Below are 14961 nucleotides of genomic sequence, written 5' to 3'. Positions count from 1 at the left end.
TGTAAACTTTCTAATAACCTCTGAAGTTCTCTAACGCGCTGTTTTTGCTCCCACAAGCTTCCAAGTTGAGCAAGTTTCTCTTCCCCTCTATTTCGAGCTCTCTTTCTTTCTCTGTGTGGCCTGTCCTCTTCCAGGTCTTCCACGGTCGAGAGGTGGCTCTGTGGCTCAGGTGGCTATTTTGCTACGCTGGAAGTTGTTCAGTGTCCTCCTGAATCCACATTCTTCTCTTCTTCTATCAACTAATTGTAGTTGTAACTTCTATATACTGTGATTTGACATCTGTTGCCTGACTGTCCATCCTGAGAGAGGGATCTCTGCTCTGTTTCTTCTATTTTCTCCCTGTTAAAAGGGATTTATTCTTCTGAATGGAGAGTGAAAGAACAGAGGGTGTCTTACACTGTACAGATTGTAAAGCCTCTTGAGATATAAACTCTACAGCAGTGGCTATAAACTAGAGGTACAAACAGTACATTAGAGTTTGAAGTTGGGTTGAAGTTGAAGATGCAGCAGAAATTTAGAATAACTCTTGATTGAGCGTTAATTTACACCTGTTTGTTCAGTATCGACGTTGGGCTGTCTGAATAATTGGGCTGCCTTTACCCTTATATCCTTAATGTCCAGGTTCCACGTGCTCTTTCCTTGATGTTTCACATTTGGGATTGGGACATCTACCCTTGAACGTTTTAAGGGATGTGAAGGCAAAATTGCAGCTTCTGATAATGTGATCTCATTGGTCTGCCCATAGTAAACAATAGTGAGCAGCATATGCCAGCATTAGCTCAGATGTTGACGGAATGTGCCCCCTTGGAGATTATTCAGTCCAACATCGTCTCCAGTGGGCTGAGACTTAAGACGCCCAAAGACTCAGCGCTGCCTCTCCCATCAATGCTCAGACTGTTTGAGTAAATGATCACTCCAGTAGCTGGCGGCCCTCTGGGGACAGACTGAACAATCCAACAGCCTGGGAGGGAATCGACTCTGATTTTCCCCTAAGCCCACTCATCAGTTATTCTTATGTAATTGCAGATGGGGATCTGATGGGTGTGGCAGAAGAGTTGCATCACTGTCACTGCTCATGCTGATTGCAACGGGTCCCACACCCTGTCAGCATTTGGCAAGCCACTGTCCTTTACATCACTCTTTTGGTGAACATTTTACATGCAAATACATAATAATTAAGACGTTCAGCCAGTTTTATGCACAATAAATCTTTGAAACGTGGAGGTGTAATCAGGTGAATCAGTCTTCAAGCACAGAATGCTTTTTCCTATTCTAACCAGCAGATGGTGCTTGTTAAAATGAGTTGCTGCCTGTGAATTTGCACTTGGTGGCCAGCCTCTAACCCTCCTTGCTTCTTGTCTCTGGGTTCCTTAAAACAGTGGATATTAACCTGAGGTTATAGACAAGGGGGCTGTAAAATAGCTGACATCAGTGTGCCGCAGCTTCCAGCATGTTGTAATGGCCACTCTCGGTCCTGTTAGCTTCTGGTTGCACAGCATTACGTAGTGCTTGATGAAGCTTTAATGCTAATGTCTTTGTCATATAAACGCATTCTGGGTGCAGGGAATGAGGTAGTCACTGAGTGATTTAATTGCACAGGCCTGTGTGTGTGTGTGTGTGTGTGTGTGTGTGTGTGTGTGTGTGTGTGTGTGTGTGTGTGTGTGTGTGTGTGTGTGTGTGTGTGTGTGTGTGTGTGTGTGTGTGTGAGAGCCTTGTTTTCCTGTGTGTCTGAGAGCAATAGTTTTCACAGGTTTGTGCTGTGTTGTCTGGGACTCCACAATTTATTTCTCACAAGCGTGATCTTTGGGTTCTGTGAGACATTTAAAGCTGAGGCATTGTGAAGCTCGCCACCATGCTTGTCTGTACATTATAAAGGAATGCTATGGATGACCGAAAGGACTGCTCACATAACATACAGGTGCCATTACATAACCAAGTTAGCTGCATTGTGTTAACAAGACAAATGACAGTCTGATTGCTCGGCACTCTCCGAACTCTGAAGGGCTGAGATGGAAATTTTCTTCTTTAGGAAGCAACAGAAAGGGAAAGAGCAAAAACAGGGCTCCCTTAAAGTGTTTGTACTGTAAATCCAGGCTGCGAGGGGCAGCCACACATCTTTGTGATTAGGTAAACCTCAGAAGCCTTTCATGTGAGCAATCTGTAAAACCTCAGTGGGCACATCCTGTGCGGTATGCAGCTCAATCAAAGGCAATGTGTCCTGCTCAACCTCTTATTAAATACACTCGATTAAGACTTATTTCCAGAAGCTATGCAGGGAAGTTGTGCAGGAGTACATGTAGCCTCAGATAGACATGTTTTTATAGTTGTTTGTGAGGAGATAAATACCTTTTGTGGATACAAGTGAGCACTTGGGAGTGTTTGTGTATATTTGGAAAATCTTCTCAGCTAAAGTGAACATGTTGCTCTGAAATATTTTCCAACATCTGCCGCCCATCAGGATGTCTGCTTTCTGAGCCACTGCTGCATTCCTGAGCCGCTCCCTCTACCTGGATCAAAAAAGAAACCCTTGCCTGTCGTTGCCCCTGAGCTCTGCTCACACTACCCCAGTTCAAGCTATACTGTAGGTATTTGTACCAGGTGCAAGCATCTGCCATCAGACCTTGTGTCTCAAAAATAGAAATAAGACTGCATCTTTTTAGGCTGATACTTAATAACCGATTTAATTAAACATTTCAACTTGAATGGGTTTCATGTACATTGGGGTCATAAGACTGTGGGCAGGTAAATAACTACTACGAACACCGGGGTGGGAGTTATGTGGGGATAGTGACAGTAGCAACTCTCTGTTTCAGTAGCTGGAAAACTGAATTTGAAGTTTCTATGACCACAGAAGCAACTATGGTACCCCTGCTCCTGCTTCCTGTCCTTTCCTTGTTTCTACCTCATAATAGTATTTCTTAATGCCTGTTAAAGTGAAACCTGGAAGGCTGACTTAAGCCCTCCCTACTTCGCAGGGCTGTTTACAACTGTTTAGCAGACCCCTGCAGTTTAAGAGCCAACAGAGGCCAATGCAACTAATTCACTTTTAAAGGCAACTGCTAATGAATTAGGTCAATTTGGTTGTGCTTCTCCGCTGTGTGAAAAAATGCCTCCCTGGGAATGCATTCTTTGTATACAGCCCATTGTATACAATAATAGTCATTGTCCTTCTTGCATGGTGTCTAATCCCAGCCCATTCAGAGCAGCACTTAAGATTCTTGGCATACTCCCATACTCATTGCTACTCGTGGACTTAATCTTTTTTTCCCCCCCTCTCAGAATCAGTCAAGTGTATGGCTTAGCCAGATCAAATGAAAGCAAGCTAGCTTGGTGCAGAATGGCATTCCAAAGCACAGAAAGTCAGGAGAGAGAGCCTCCTAGGTTGTGTTATATAAGAAGAGACTGACCCTGCTCAGTGTCTGTCTGAGAATCTGTTGGGTCTACAGAATGATATAACAGGGGGATTTTCTCGGGAAATAGTGGCTTCTAATATCCTCCCCCAGCCCCCCGTGCATGTGAGCATTGTACTGTGTTTGCACCGTCCTGCAGTGTTTGAACAGAACTGAACTCAGGCAAGGTCATATTTCATAAATAAATCAGTTTTATTTGTAGCATATAAAATTAAATCATTTTACAATTTATTCCAGTATGACACATAATATCCAAATAAAGTAGCTACATTTTTTGATAAATAATATTAATAACAATAATAAAAACATTCATTCATCCTTTGACATGTTTCGCTTTGTCTTTTTCATGAAGGGAGTTCAATAGCTGCCACAAAACATGAACAATAATGCCCACGTCAGGAAGGAATGAAACCACATACTTGTTAAACAAGTCCAGAGGTTACATTTCGGTGTTTTGTTCTTAAGATACAGGATGGTATGCTAATTGAAGTTGCGCATGTGCATATCTACATATACACACACAAGTCTACAGTCTGTGTCATGTCTGATGTAAAGGATCAAAATATACACAGTGAATTGATATCAGCGACTAACATAAATGTACAAATATTAATTACATCTTGCTCCATAACGAAGCTACTTCAGATGCTCCATTAATACGAAGCAGTTCTTATTTAAGAATGCTGATGTAGTCACAGCAAACAGTGCACTTCATTAAGTCCTCATGATGTAAGCCCGCAATTCCTTGGGAATCTAGTTACAACAAGAAGCTGGTAGTTGATTGGTAGTCAATTTACACCCCTGTTTTCATCTGGACTGCCATTGGCTGCCAGTACTGCTGATGGTCTCTTTCTCTTGCTGAGGGGTTAGGACATGTTTCCCCAATCAGTCTCTGAACTTGTGGATGTCGTTGGAGAGGCGGTAGAAGGGGTAGGAGGCTTCGTTGGCATGGGGACAGTTGTAGGTGCACTTGCAGGACTCGATCATCATGACGTTCTTGTTGAAGGTCTCACCGTCCTCGCAGCGGAACTTGACGCGGATGGTTCTGGTGTCGTGGGGGCTGCAGCAGCGGCCGTCCACGCAGGCTCCGCAGTACTTGGGCCTGTACTTCTTCAGGCTGGAGCAGCCGGCGTAGGTGAACTTCACTGGCTGGCTGGACTTCTTGGTTCTGCTGCACTTCTTTCCTTTCTGCAGAAGAATAAACAACAAGGAGACAGAGGTCAGTTGTGCACCGAGACCCAGAAGTGATGCATTTTCAGCAGCGTGCATGCTTCCGTCTTATTCAGTCATGGCGGCTCAAGCTTACCTTCAGACTGGAGTAAGGTGACTGGGTGCATGGCCGCACTTCACAGATTCTTGTCTCTTTGACCAGTTTGCACTCGGTGTTGTTGTTGGTGACTCTGGTGGAGATGCCTGTTCCACAGGTCTTGGAGCACTGGGACCAGGGTGTGGTTTGGACGATGCACTTCTGGCTGTCAAACATGTGGACTTCAGGCTGTGGTCTGAATGCTGTGATTAAAAGAAATAAAAAAAAAAACATTAGCATCTTAGAATCCTACATTTTTAATATATTCTATGCATGTATCCAGGAAAAACAAAGAATTTCGAGGGTAAAAGACAACTTTCTTACCAGGTAGAGACTTAAGTCCTCCCTTGACAATAGCAATGAGCTCGTTCCTGTTGGTGAGGTCTTTTTCCAACTCATCAGTCAGTGGGTCTTTGCCAAAGATCCTCTCCAGGATGTCTGTCTGCTTGCCATCATCACACACCCACTCTTCGCAGCACTGGCCAGCCACCTTGACCAGTCTGGGGTTGGCACAGCCCAGGTTGGGCAGGGAGAGCTCCTGCGGGCACAGCGGGACACATCCCACCGCCCCATCGATGCATGTGCACTGGTGTTTACAGTTGGGCTGGAAGCTCTCTCCGTTCTGGTAGATCCTGCTGTTGTACTCGCAGGGTCTGCCCTCTGACTTGGCTGCAGCAGAAGAAAAAACAAGAGGAAAGGAATGTTATTCTTTCCTGCTCTGCTCAGAGAAGTCTGCTGAACGCATCACATGGCTGCCAGGTAAGGATCAGTTAAACTGTGAAATTCTTCAGGCTGCCTGAGGAGTCTCTTTTCCCTCCACAGTGGGCTGTCTGTACTTTGAGGTTTAGTCTAGGTTTCCTTCTATCTGCATTCCACAGTGCTGAAATCACATAGTTTCCCATACTCCTGAATGAACCATCCTTCACTTCGCTGAGAACTAAGAACTAATTGAAAAGCATGCACATCTGGACCTGGATGGTCTTTATACGTACCTCGGCAGATGCCACGAGTAGTAGCAGCAGCAAAGCTGGCTCCAAAGTTACACTCCAGCCCTTTAGTGTGGTCACAAGGCTCGGTCAGGCTGCAGTCCTCGTTCAGCTGCCTGGCGCAAACTTTGCAGAAGCCGCAGCCGTCCAGGACGACGCTCACGCCGGGTGCGCACTTGGGCATCTCCAGCGGACACTCAAACATGGGGGGGCAGGAGGAGGAGGAGGAGGAGGGGGAGGAGAGGACCTGTACAGCCAACAACAAAATCCTCTGTTAAAGACTGAAACCTCTGAAGTCATGCCACACAGAATATCCCCCAAAAACTACAGTAAATCTCTCAGCATTTCATCCCCTTAATCTTTTCTTAATCCCCCTCTCCTTTGGGACGATAAAGACATTATAACTGTTGAAATGGAGAAATAACTCACCAAGTTGAGGCTTCCGAGGAAGGTAATGACAACAGTAAGCATCAGCATCTTGGATAAATTTTCTTCTGCGCGTTCAAGAGGAATCCTGTTCCTGGTTTTCAGAAAAGTCGGTAAAGTCTGTCTTCGGAGGAGTCCTTAGGTATTTCCTCGCTCAGCCGTCTGTCTCTCGGTTTGTTTGCTGGTAGTCTCTAGTGTTCGCAGCTCCTTTAGAGTAGGTGAAGCTCTCGGTAAAGTGGTTGCAGTCTGCTGAGGTCCGGCCACCTCCGGACTTTTATACCGTAGTGGGAAGCTGACGTCGTTCCTGGGCTGCCTGCTGAACTGTTCCCAAACTATGGCAGGAATGTTTCTCGGCGCATTTTCCATCCAAGACCTAAGCTCCACCCTGTCTAAACCTTTCTCTTTTTTCTTTCTCAAATGGATTTTTCCCCCCTGGATCCCATCTGAACACACTTTTCCGTCTCACATTTTTCCCTTCTTGTTTATCCCCCCCTTTCATTTTCTTCCCCTGCTCGCTTCTCACATCTATCAACTCAAGTTCACCGGACTTTTCTGTAGAAGCAAAGGGAGTTTAGGTGCTTTATTGTCACATTTCTTCTGGGATTTCTGTGTCTTTTTCCCCCTCTTTTCACTAAATAATACACAGATAGCTGGAAAGAGATCATTTGATGTTTTTCTAACTTTTGGTTTCTGTGCACCAGTTGACAGACTAAGACTTTGATGGTTGTCCTGTGATTTAAAATATAAAAACATGTCAGATAACACCCTAAAGTCATATTCCAGGCTGTTGAAAAATGATAATAAACTCATTCCGGTCGTCACTTCTAAAGTGTGGCTGTAGGAATGTTATCAGACCTCTGGTGATGTTTGGGTCTGTAATGCTTTTGCTGATTAAAACCGTTTGTTAATTACATATTTGTGGCATGTTGCAGTGGCCACGTTTAAAATAGCTGTAAGTTTTTCTCTGGGAGTCTAAAGGTGTGGGCAGAAATACGTTTAACAGCGTCTATTTCTGGCTTTCCAGTGCCTTTATTCAGAGGAGCTAAGCGTTTCCAGATGCGCACCAGAGCTCAGACGTAACAATATTGCCATATTTGGTATGGCAGTAGCCTACATTATTAACATATTTCTCTCCCTTTGGCCAGCAGACCACAAAGCATTCCTGACAGCTTAAAGGCTTGTTAAATATGTTCTTCATGGAGGGAAATTCCTTTGCATTCATTCCTTGAGGCAATTTGACTTTTCACGCAATCTGTCCATCACGTTTCGGGGGATTGGGAAGGAAAGGGGGGGTGGTGGGGGGGGTCCCGTTGTAGGTAAAGTGATCCAATTTTCCACAAGAGATGTTGTGGTGTTAGTGGGGGGAGACAAATACTTGGTCTTTGTCTCAATAAGTCACTTCCACCGAAGTTTTTAAATTATTCCGATTGATGAAAACTTTCACCAGATGGAAACGAAGTGCGTAAAGACGCAATATAAAAACCATTATTATTGCCATGAACGGCTGGCAGACTCCAAAGAGGACATTTTGCATGAGGGCAGAGTGTTTATTTGTGTTTATAAGGATCGGACATCTCACTTGTCTCTCCCCTGTGCCCGCTGTCTAGTTTTAACATGACGGTATACTGAGACAGCAGCACTGAGCGACACGGCTGGAGAACCTCTCCGGTGAGTTTGTACTTTTGCTTTTCAGCTTATTCTCCGCACTTTGTTTGAGTTTGTTTGATGAGTTATGAACCAGCCTTTATAGCAACCCGCAACACGCTGAATCATCACCGGACTCCTTTTTTTTTTTTTTTTTTTTTTTTTTTTTTATGAATATGAGTCATACAAGCAAGTAAAGATCCTTAAAAAGACCATAATAGTCCAGGAAAAGTCCGGATAGTGGGTTTTGCGGGTCGCTCCGTGGGCAGGTTGACACTGAACACTGCTGCTTTTTTAAACTTATAGCTGTCCAGGCGGTAGGTGTCTCCAGGCGGACTGTGTGGGCTCATGTTGTGGATGATGTGCTTTTTATTTAAAGATTGACCAATGTCCATATGTCAGGAATTACTGAATATTTCAAAAATGCTATTGAAATGATTACATTGTGAACAGACTCATATAGCCTGTGTGTGTGTGAGTGTGTGAGTGTGTGTGTGTGTGTGTGTGTGTGTGTGTGTGTGTGTGTGTGTGTGTGTGTGTGAGAGAGAAAGAGAGAGAGAGAGAGAGAGTATTTGGACTGGGGGTCTGTGCAGCCTGTTTGGACAGGGGGTGTGTCTATGAGTGCACATGTGCAATGCTTTCTTGTGTGTGTTTCCAGGCTCTAGACTATTATGCTAATACATGTGGCAATTTGCATATGTAAATGTAAAGAAAGGAAGAATTTAAAGGGCCACTCCATTGATTTGACTATAACAGCAAGAGCAACTCAGCCTGTGAAGACAGCTGTAAAGTCTCCTCCATGGCTCTAGAAGGAGCTTTGAAAGAGTTTGAATGTCACTGTCTGGGTTTGGGCTCGGAGGTTAGATACATATTTTTAACAGAGTGGCTTTGAAAGAAATGGGCTTGTATCAGACGTTTTTAACAAAAACATAACCATCGATTTTCACCATTCCTTCTTTAATATCTCTCAAAAGTGTCCTCATTTGTGGAAGGGCAATACTAACTCACTGGAATCTCCCTTTAAAGTCTCTGAATTGCTCGGACAGCAGGCCATGTGTCATGGTTTGTTTGATTGTCCTCTGCTATGTTGACCCAAAGTCTCCAAAGTGTGTATGTGCATACAGTATGTGAGTCTACGAGCATGCATACGGCCGCATGTGTGCATCCGCCCATGTGTTACGGCGATAGGAAACAGTGTTGTCATTGTACGTCAATGGAGAATAACACGCAGTAATCCTCGTTCCTTAATTACCCATTCAGCTCAGGAAATATTCCAAAAGCTGGACATGCGTCTCCGTGTTCCAGTTGCCCTGGCATAATAGTTTCCACTAAGGCTGTGTGAGAGCCCCCATCACACACACACACACATACAGTACACACACACATTTGCCCCCTCAAAATGAGGAGGGGGTCTCTCAGTTCCACAGAAATTATCATTGGATTATGCCCTAGCATGGTTATCCGAGCAGCTCCACAGCGCCCAGCTGGGATGTTTAAGTGATTTCATTGTTTGCCAGAGTTTGAGAGATTGTGTGTTGTGTTGTGGCTCAGTGTAATGGAAACCCATTGTCAGATCCCACCAGGAACACTCCCAGCTGAAGAGACAGCGGCCCTCAGACTCGGCTCTCAGGAAGTCCGTGGCGAGCAGCCCTCAGCCTCCCCATTTATGTCGAAGTGACAGATGGAACAGGACAGCCCGGCATGTTTAAACAACAGATTCCATTGTAGTATATTCAAGATAAATGTCATAACTGGTATGCGGTGTGTACTCGCAACACTTCCTTTCTCTGTCAGCTCATGGAGCAGCAGGAAGCCGCTGAGTTATGGGTCATTCTCGTGTGAACGGGGGCAGAGATGAGGCCAAACGATTAAAATACTGAGTCAAGTTCTGAGCAAATACAGACCTGAAAAGGATGTAGGATGACAGTGCTCTCTTCATCGCAAGCGGTTTATGTAAGTTTTATCAGTAGGCTTTGCCAATTCTTTAAAAGGGAAAAAGGTGCACTCCAGGCTTATTGGAAGTGTTTGGCCCTTTTGTCTTTATTATCTCGGCGTAATTAAACGAAACAGCCTTGAGTTTATGTTTAACGCTGCAAAGTGCACATTTTTATTTAAAACAATTCCAAATAATTAGGACATATCCCGGCAGCAGTCCACCTCTGTCTGTGGTCTTGCTCATACACATGGTTAGCATCTCAAGTGAGGTTCATTGTGCGTCTGCTCAGTGGGATTTTAGGTAGCGCTGAGCTAGTACTCAGCTAACACGATGAAACTTTTGTGCAATGGTGCGGCCCATTTCTCCATCGAAGCCATTTTTGAATGGCTCTACAATCTTGGACTAATCTTATGTTGATGCAGATGTGTTTGCTATGTAAGCTAGAGATCGCTTATGCTTCACACTTCGTACCTCTTTCGGTGAATATGAGCAAAGAGTTGGAGTTTGAACACTGGAGGAAAATGGCAAGAAAGTGCCGAAGCTAACTGTGTGGCAGACAAGACCTGTCCAAAACAGACAAGCGTTGAAAGTCTTAAGTCTGTTCATATCAGACTTGATATATTTATGAGATAGATTACAGTCAACTTTCTTGGGGTGCAAATCATAAAGGCTTAAGGGGGAAGAGAGCAATACATATAGCAACACAAGACAGGCCACAATATCACATGTTAATATATGACAGAAGTTATTTTTAGATGCTATGTAACTGGCCCGAAGCCCATGTGATGTGAAGCAGCATACGAAGGGAACACGGTAAGCTTAGCGAAGGGTCTGTTAACATTCACATGCTAATCCCTCACTGTAGATATCAGAGGAATCTACAGCTCTGTCAAGAGATGACAAAAGAGGAAACTCCTCTTTGTCAAAAAAAAAAAAATGTAATTACCACCTGCGATTGTGAGGAGACATGTCTCCCATTACTGTCTAAATTAATTATAGTGAAGACATGTTCAAGGAAAACTTCTTTCTCCGATACTCTGGCACGGTATTAATCTGTAAAGCTCAGGGCATTCCAGCAGTTATTGAGTGATAAAGCGTTGGAATTAGCTTTATTGTTATGCCCAGTTTCCTTCAACCTGCCGTGTCTAGTTTAGATATGTCCTGTAGACATACCCTACTTAAAGGACACGGATGGAGATATTTTACATTTTTTCTTAGTCTCAACAAATCCAAATGTTTTAGTTAGCTGAAAAAGATCTTGTATCAAACCTAATTCTTAGCTGCTATCAAAATGCCTCCAAATGCAACTCTTTCCCTCTAGAAACAACAATATTATCATTGTATCTCCTGCGAGTTTGTCACTTTATATTCTGTGGTAATGAGATTCCTAAATTGGCCTGGCTGCCTCGAGTTAAATGTGCTCTGTGCACCTGTGTAATCTTGCATGTCTGTGTCATTTTAGATATTTAGGATCTCATCGTGAATCCAATCATACCAGACAGATAAGAGGTGCTGCTTTTGGTGCCGCTTCACCGGCAGCTGGAGGATCGTGTCTGCTTTCACTCATTTCTTTTATAGCTGCACAACGTAGCAGCCAGGTGTGCCTGAAGTATGAGGGCTTTCCTTCATCTAAAGTATCCCAAATTCCTCAGCATGGAGAGAAAAGAGAGCCGTGCCCATCCATGATGAGGAACGATGGAAAAAAAAAAAAAAAAAAGGGGATGAGGAGTCTGGGTGGGGGCAGGTGTTAGTGTCGGGAGGAGGGTGGTGGTGGTTGGTGATCCTGGCTGGAAAGGAAAAAAAGGAATGTGGGGCTCCTGGAATGTCCTGGAATGTTTAGAGCAGTCGGGGATAATTGAGTGAGTTTGGAACAAGAAAAGACAAACCAAGGTCCCGTGGTGGAAGAATGTACTTCTGGGACGTCTGAAGAAACATTCCATCCATTCAGACAGCTTCTCCGGGCCCAGAACCTTCCTTAGATGGCACCATAGGGAATATAACCTTCCCTTCCTCCTCCCATACACACACACACACTCACTCACTAACGCTGCTCTTCCTTTCACACTCTTCTTCTCGCTGCACTTCTCACACTGCGGGACAAGCAGAGATCCTCCTTGATATATATCCTTTCCCCTTGAAGTCTGTGTACATTATTTCATAAAGTCTGCCAAGAGTGAAGCAGATACATATGTCTCGAAATTCTCTGGCTCAAGAATAGAGATGTGCTCTCGTGGTCTTTCTTCGGCGCTTTTCTTTTGGTAACAACTGAAATTTAAACAAAACTTTGGGAATCAAGTGGGGAATGGATTTCTTACCCTACCGCCTTTATGTCCTTTCGCTTTATGCGGATCCAGATGTGATAACATTCTTCTTGTCTGCAGTGAAGGTCATCCATTTCCCCCATTTTAACGCTCCATTACAAACATGTTATCTACTATGTCTGCTCATTGATTAAGTCTCGGAAGTTCCAGCAGTTGGTTATTGCATTTTTGCAGACAGATACGGGTCACCTCTTTATACCACTTCCTCTTTTATCACATCGAAATACAACCTGACATATAACTTAAAATGTCATATTTTCCCAAAATATGTTCTCTTGACCAGAAGATGTGGGAATGATTATCATCCAATTATTTGGTCCTCTCAACCTCTTCATATCGCTCATCTTAATTAGCCACCTAATTCTAGAAGTCATCATATATAAATGTCATTGTTGGGAGATTGTGTGTGCAGTTTCTGGGGGAATCTTCCAGACGTCACTAAGTAGATGGAAACCAATGCTTACAATCACCATTGATTTGAGAACTGATGAAAATATTATTTTATCAGTCAACTAATGGATTGACCTTAAAGAAAAGCACACATAACATCTATTGTTTTCAAATTGCTTTTTTTGTCCAACCGACACTCCAAAACCCAGAGATTTCACTTTTCTGTCACATGAGCACCAAGACATTAAAAACTGAGAAGCTGGAACAAAGTAGAACGAAAAATGAGTAACTGATTATCAAAAATAGTTGCAGATGAGTAGATCAGTTACCCATACTAGGTATTTAAAGTCTAACTGATCCCTTTAGTAACCACGGGGATGCGGCTTGTGTTCTAAAATATGGAGAAATAATTGATTCTTTCCATTATAAAGAGACTTTTAAAGCATGCACGGCTTTTACTCGCACGCTCTGCCTCGCTGATCCAGTGTGAAATTGATTGAGCCACAGGTTCAGTGTGTTGCTGACTGTCACTTGTTGGGCTGAACGCCTCACTGACGGCTGATAGACTCTCAGGCTACACGTGATGGTCGGTGCGCGTCACCGAAGCGCCGTCGCTCGCTTGGAGACCGGAGCAGGGCTGACTGACACTGTTTGTAGCAGAGCTGTTGTAAATAAAGAATAAAAACCCAACAAACTAACAGGGGACAAATAAGCAAGCCAGGCAGCATCGGGTTAACTGACAGCAGTTTCTCTCATTCATTGGCTGAGTTGTCTGTTGGGGTGTTTTTCAGCCCTTTTTTTTTTCAGATTTGAGCGTGCCAAGTGAAGAGAAAGCAAAACATGGCTGGTTTAATGGCAGGTTTTGGTCATTACACCCACGCCATCGTCCGGGGAATCCCCGGGTCCCTGGCCAAAGAAGCGCTCCGGAGCAGCGACTCGGAGGTGGACCTGTCCAAGGCGCAGAGGGAGCACGAGGCGTACGTCGAGGTCCTGCGGACGAGGCTCGGGCTGGAGGTGGTCGAGCTCCCCGCGGACGAGTCGCTCCCGGACTGCGTGTTCGTGGAGGACGCGGCCGTGGTGTGCGGTGACACGGCGCTCATCAGCAGACCCGGGGCAGAGAGCAGGAGGAGAGAGGTAGGGAAGTGTGGGCATATGTTTGATGCGCCGAAAATAAAAAGTTTGATGTGAAAGTGGAGAGGAAAGCGTCCCCCCACCACCACCACCACCACCCCTCCCCCCTGGTTTGCCTGTTGTGCTCATTTACCCTGCAATTACTAGTCTGCAGGTATGCATGCTGTGGTGGGGAAGGTGGAGGTGGGTCATCCATGTGGCAGTCAGTGGGTGATAATTAAGGTGATTCTTTTTTTTTTAAAAAACAAAAACAAAAAAAAAACAGGAGCTTCCCCGCCAAGTCTTTGGATCAGTTCATAATTGCCTTAATTATCAGCCAAGGAAATGCCAAATTAAACGTTCAGCTAAAATGCGTGAAACTTAAGTTTTAGTTAGATGCATCTCGTACAAAGCCCGCATCTCTGGGAGATGCACATATCACCAGCTGTGCCAGATCGAGATCACAGTAGATCCACAGTGTGCTCCAGCCCATACAAAGGGATATGGTGATTAGGCTTGAGGCAACGCCCATTTGAGAGATGACAATGCCTTTTTATGCTGCACTTAAGGCTTCCTCATTAAGGTGACAGAGTGAAAAGGGTGACTTTTTGCATGTTTCTAGTCTATGCAGAGCACCTGTCTTTGTAATGTATGGATGCATATTGTTAGTTTTTTTTTCATATTGTGTGCAGGCTGATTATTAATTGAAGGTTTTAGTTTGTAACTTGCAAAGTTATTGGCTGATTGGGATCATGACGAGACCCAACGAATGTAGACATGTATTTTAGGAAGCGAGAGGCTTTATGGCTCTGCTGAAATTAATGAATCGAGACATTTTTTATGACACAAAACAACAGTGTGAGTGTAGTCGGTTGCCTAGTGAGGGTAGCTGCAATGTTGGGTTAATCGTGTGTGTGTGTGTGTGTGTGTGTGTGTGTGTGTGTGCGCGCGCACACAATGCATCTGTGAATGGCAATGAGGGAAACAGTAGGACAGCTCCAGTGAAAGCCCCTGTCATTTCACATCAGAGTCACTTTACTTGGCTCACTGGTGCTAATGGTCCCCAGCCTCACTGGCTGCAGGGATATTGATTGAAAAGCTCGGTGCTGCCACCTTCGAACACCACATTTCATTTATGCTGAACGTGGTGAGAGTTACACATGTGTGCACGCCATCAGCCCTCTGCCGAAACCCTTTATCACATTTGAACTGTCAAATTTTTCATGTTTCATACAGAGATAGCTGTGGTTTGGTTTCTAAGCTGTATTGTGCTCAGGGGAAGTGTCAGCTGGGATGAATGGAAAAATAGGCAAAGTCTGAGGTGCAAGAGAATAAAGAATATGCTTGCAAAAACGGGACTGTAAAAATCAAAGATGCACTGGCTATTTACGGTCCCAGACAGAATTCTAAGTGATTCAGCTGAACTGGATGC

The 14961-nt window shown here is 44.4% G+C and overlaps 2 protein-coding genes across 2 annotated transcripts in view; one reads left to right on the top strand and one right to left on the bottom strand.

The window, feature by feature from the left end:
- Positions 1 to 3578: 3578 nt before the first annotated feature.
- Positions 3579 to 6359, bottom strand: ccn1 (cellular communication network factor 1). Its single transcript, XM_070831788.1, has 5 exons — positions 6132 to 6359; positions 5709 to 5949; positions 5041 to 5385; positions 4717 to 4919; positions 3579 to 4598 (listed from the first exon to the last, which is right to left on the bottom strand). The coding sequence occupies exons 1-5, from the start codon at positions 6177 to 6179 to the stop codon at positions 4296 to 4298; spliced, it is 1140 nt and encodes a 379-aa protein (XP_070687889.1). The 5' UTR covers positions 6180 to 6359; the 3' UTR covers positions 3579 to 4295.
- Positions 6360 to 13042: 6683 nt separating this feature from the next.
- The window catches only part of ddah1 (dimethylarginine dimethylaminohydrolase 1), a 65560-nt gene continuing 63641 nt past the window's right edge, over positions 13043 to 14961 (top strand). The window contains exon 1 of the mRNA XM_070832650.1: positions 13043 to 13553. Coding sequence (XP_070688751.1) covers positions 13260 to 13553 — 294 coding nt within the window. The 5' untranslated portion in view covers positions 13043 to 13259. The remainder of the gene's footprint in view (positions 13554 to 14961) is intronic.

The sequence above is a fragment of the Pempheris klunzingeri genome, chromosome 6, assembly GCF_042242105.1.
Source record: "Pempheris klunzingeri isolate RE-2024b chromosome 6, fPemKlu1.hap1, whole genome shotgun sequence".
NCBI classification, from domain to species: Eukaryota; Metazoa; Chordata; class Actinopteri; order Acropomatiformes; family Pempheridae; genus Pempheris; species Pempheris klunzingeri.
The sequence above is the reverse complement of the archived record's forward strand: the minus strand, read 5'-3'. Positions and strand labels throughout refer to the sequence as shown.

Bases quoted from the DNA above. Each gene is read 5' to 3' on its own strand.
- ccn1 (XM_070831788.1), bottom strand. From the start codon at position 6,179: ATGCTGATGCTTACTGTTGTCATTACCTTCCTCGGAAGCCTCAACTTG. The intron at 5,386-5,708 runs GTACGTATAAAG...CTTCTGCTGCAG, and splicing joins TACTCGTGGCATCTGCCGAG to CCAAGTCAGAGGGCAGACCC. The intron at 4,599-4,716 runs GTAAGCTTGAGC...ATTCTTCTGCAG, and splicing joins CACCTTACTCCAGTCTGAAG to AAAGGAAAGAAGTGCAGCAG.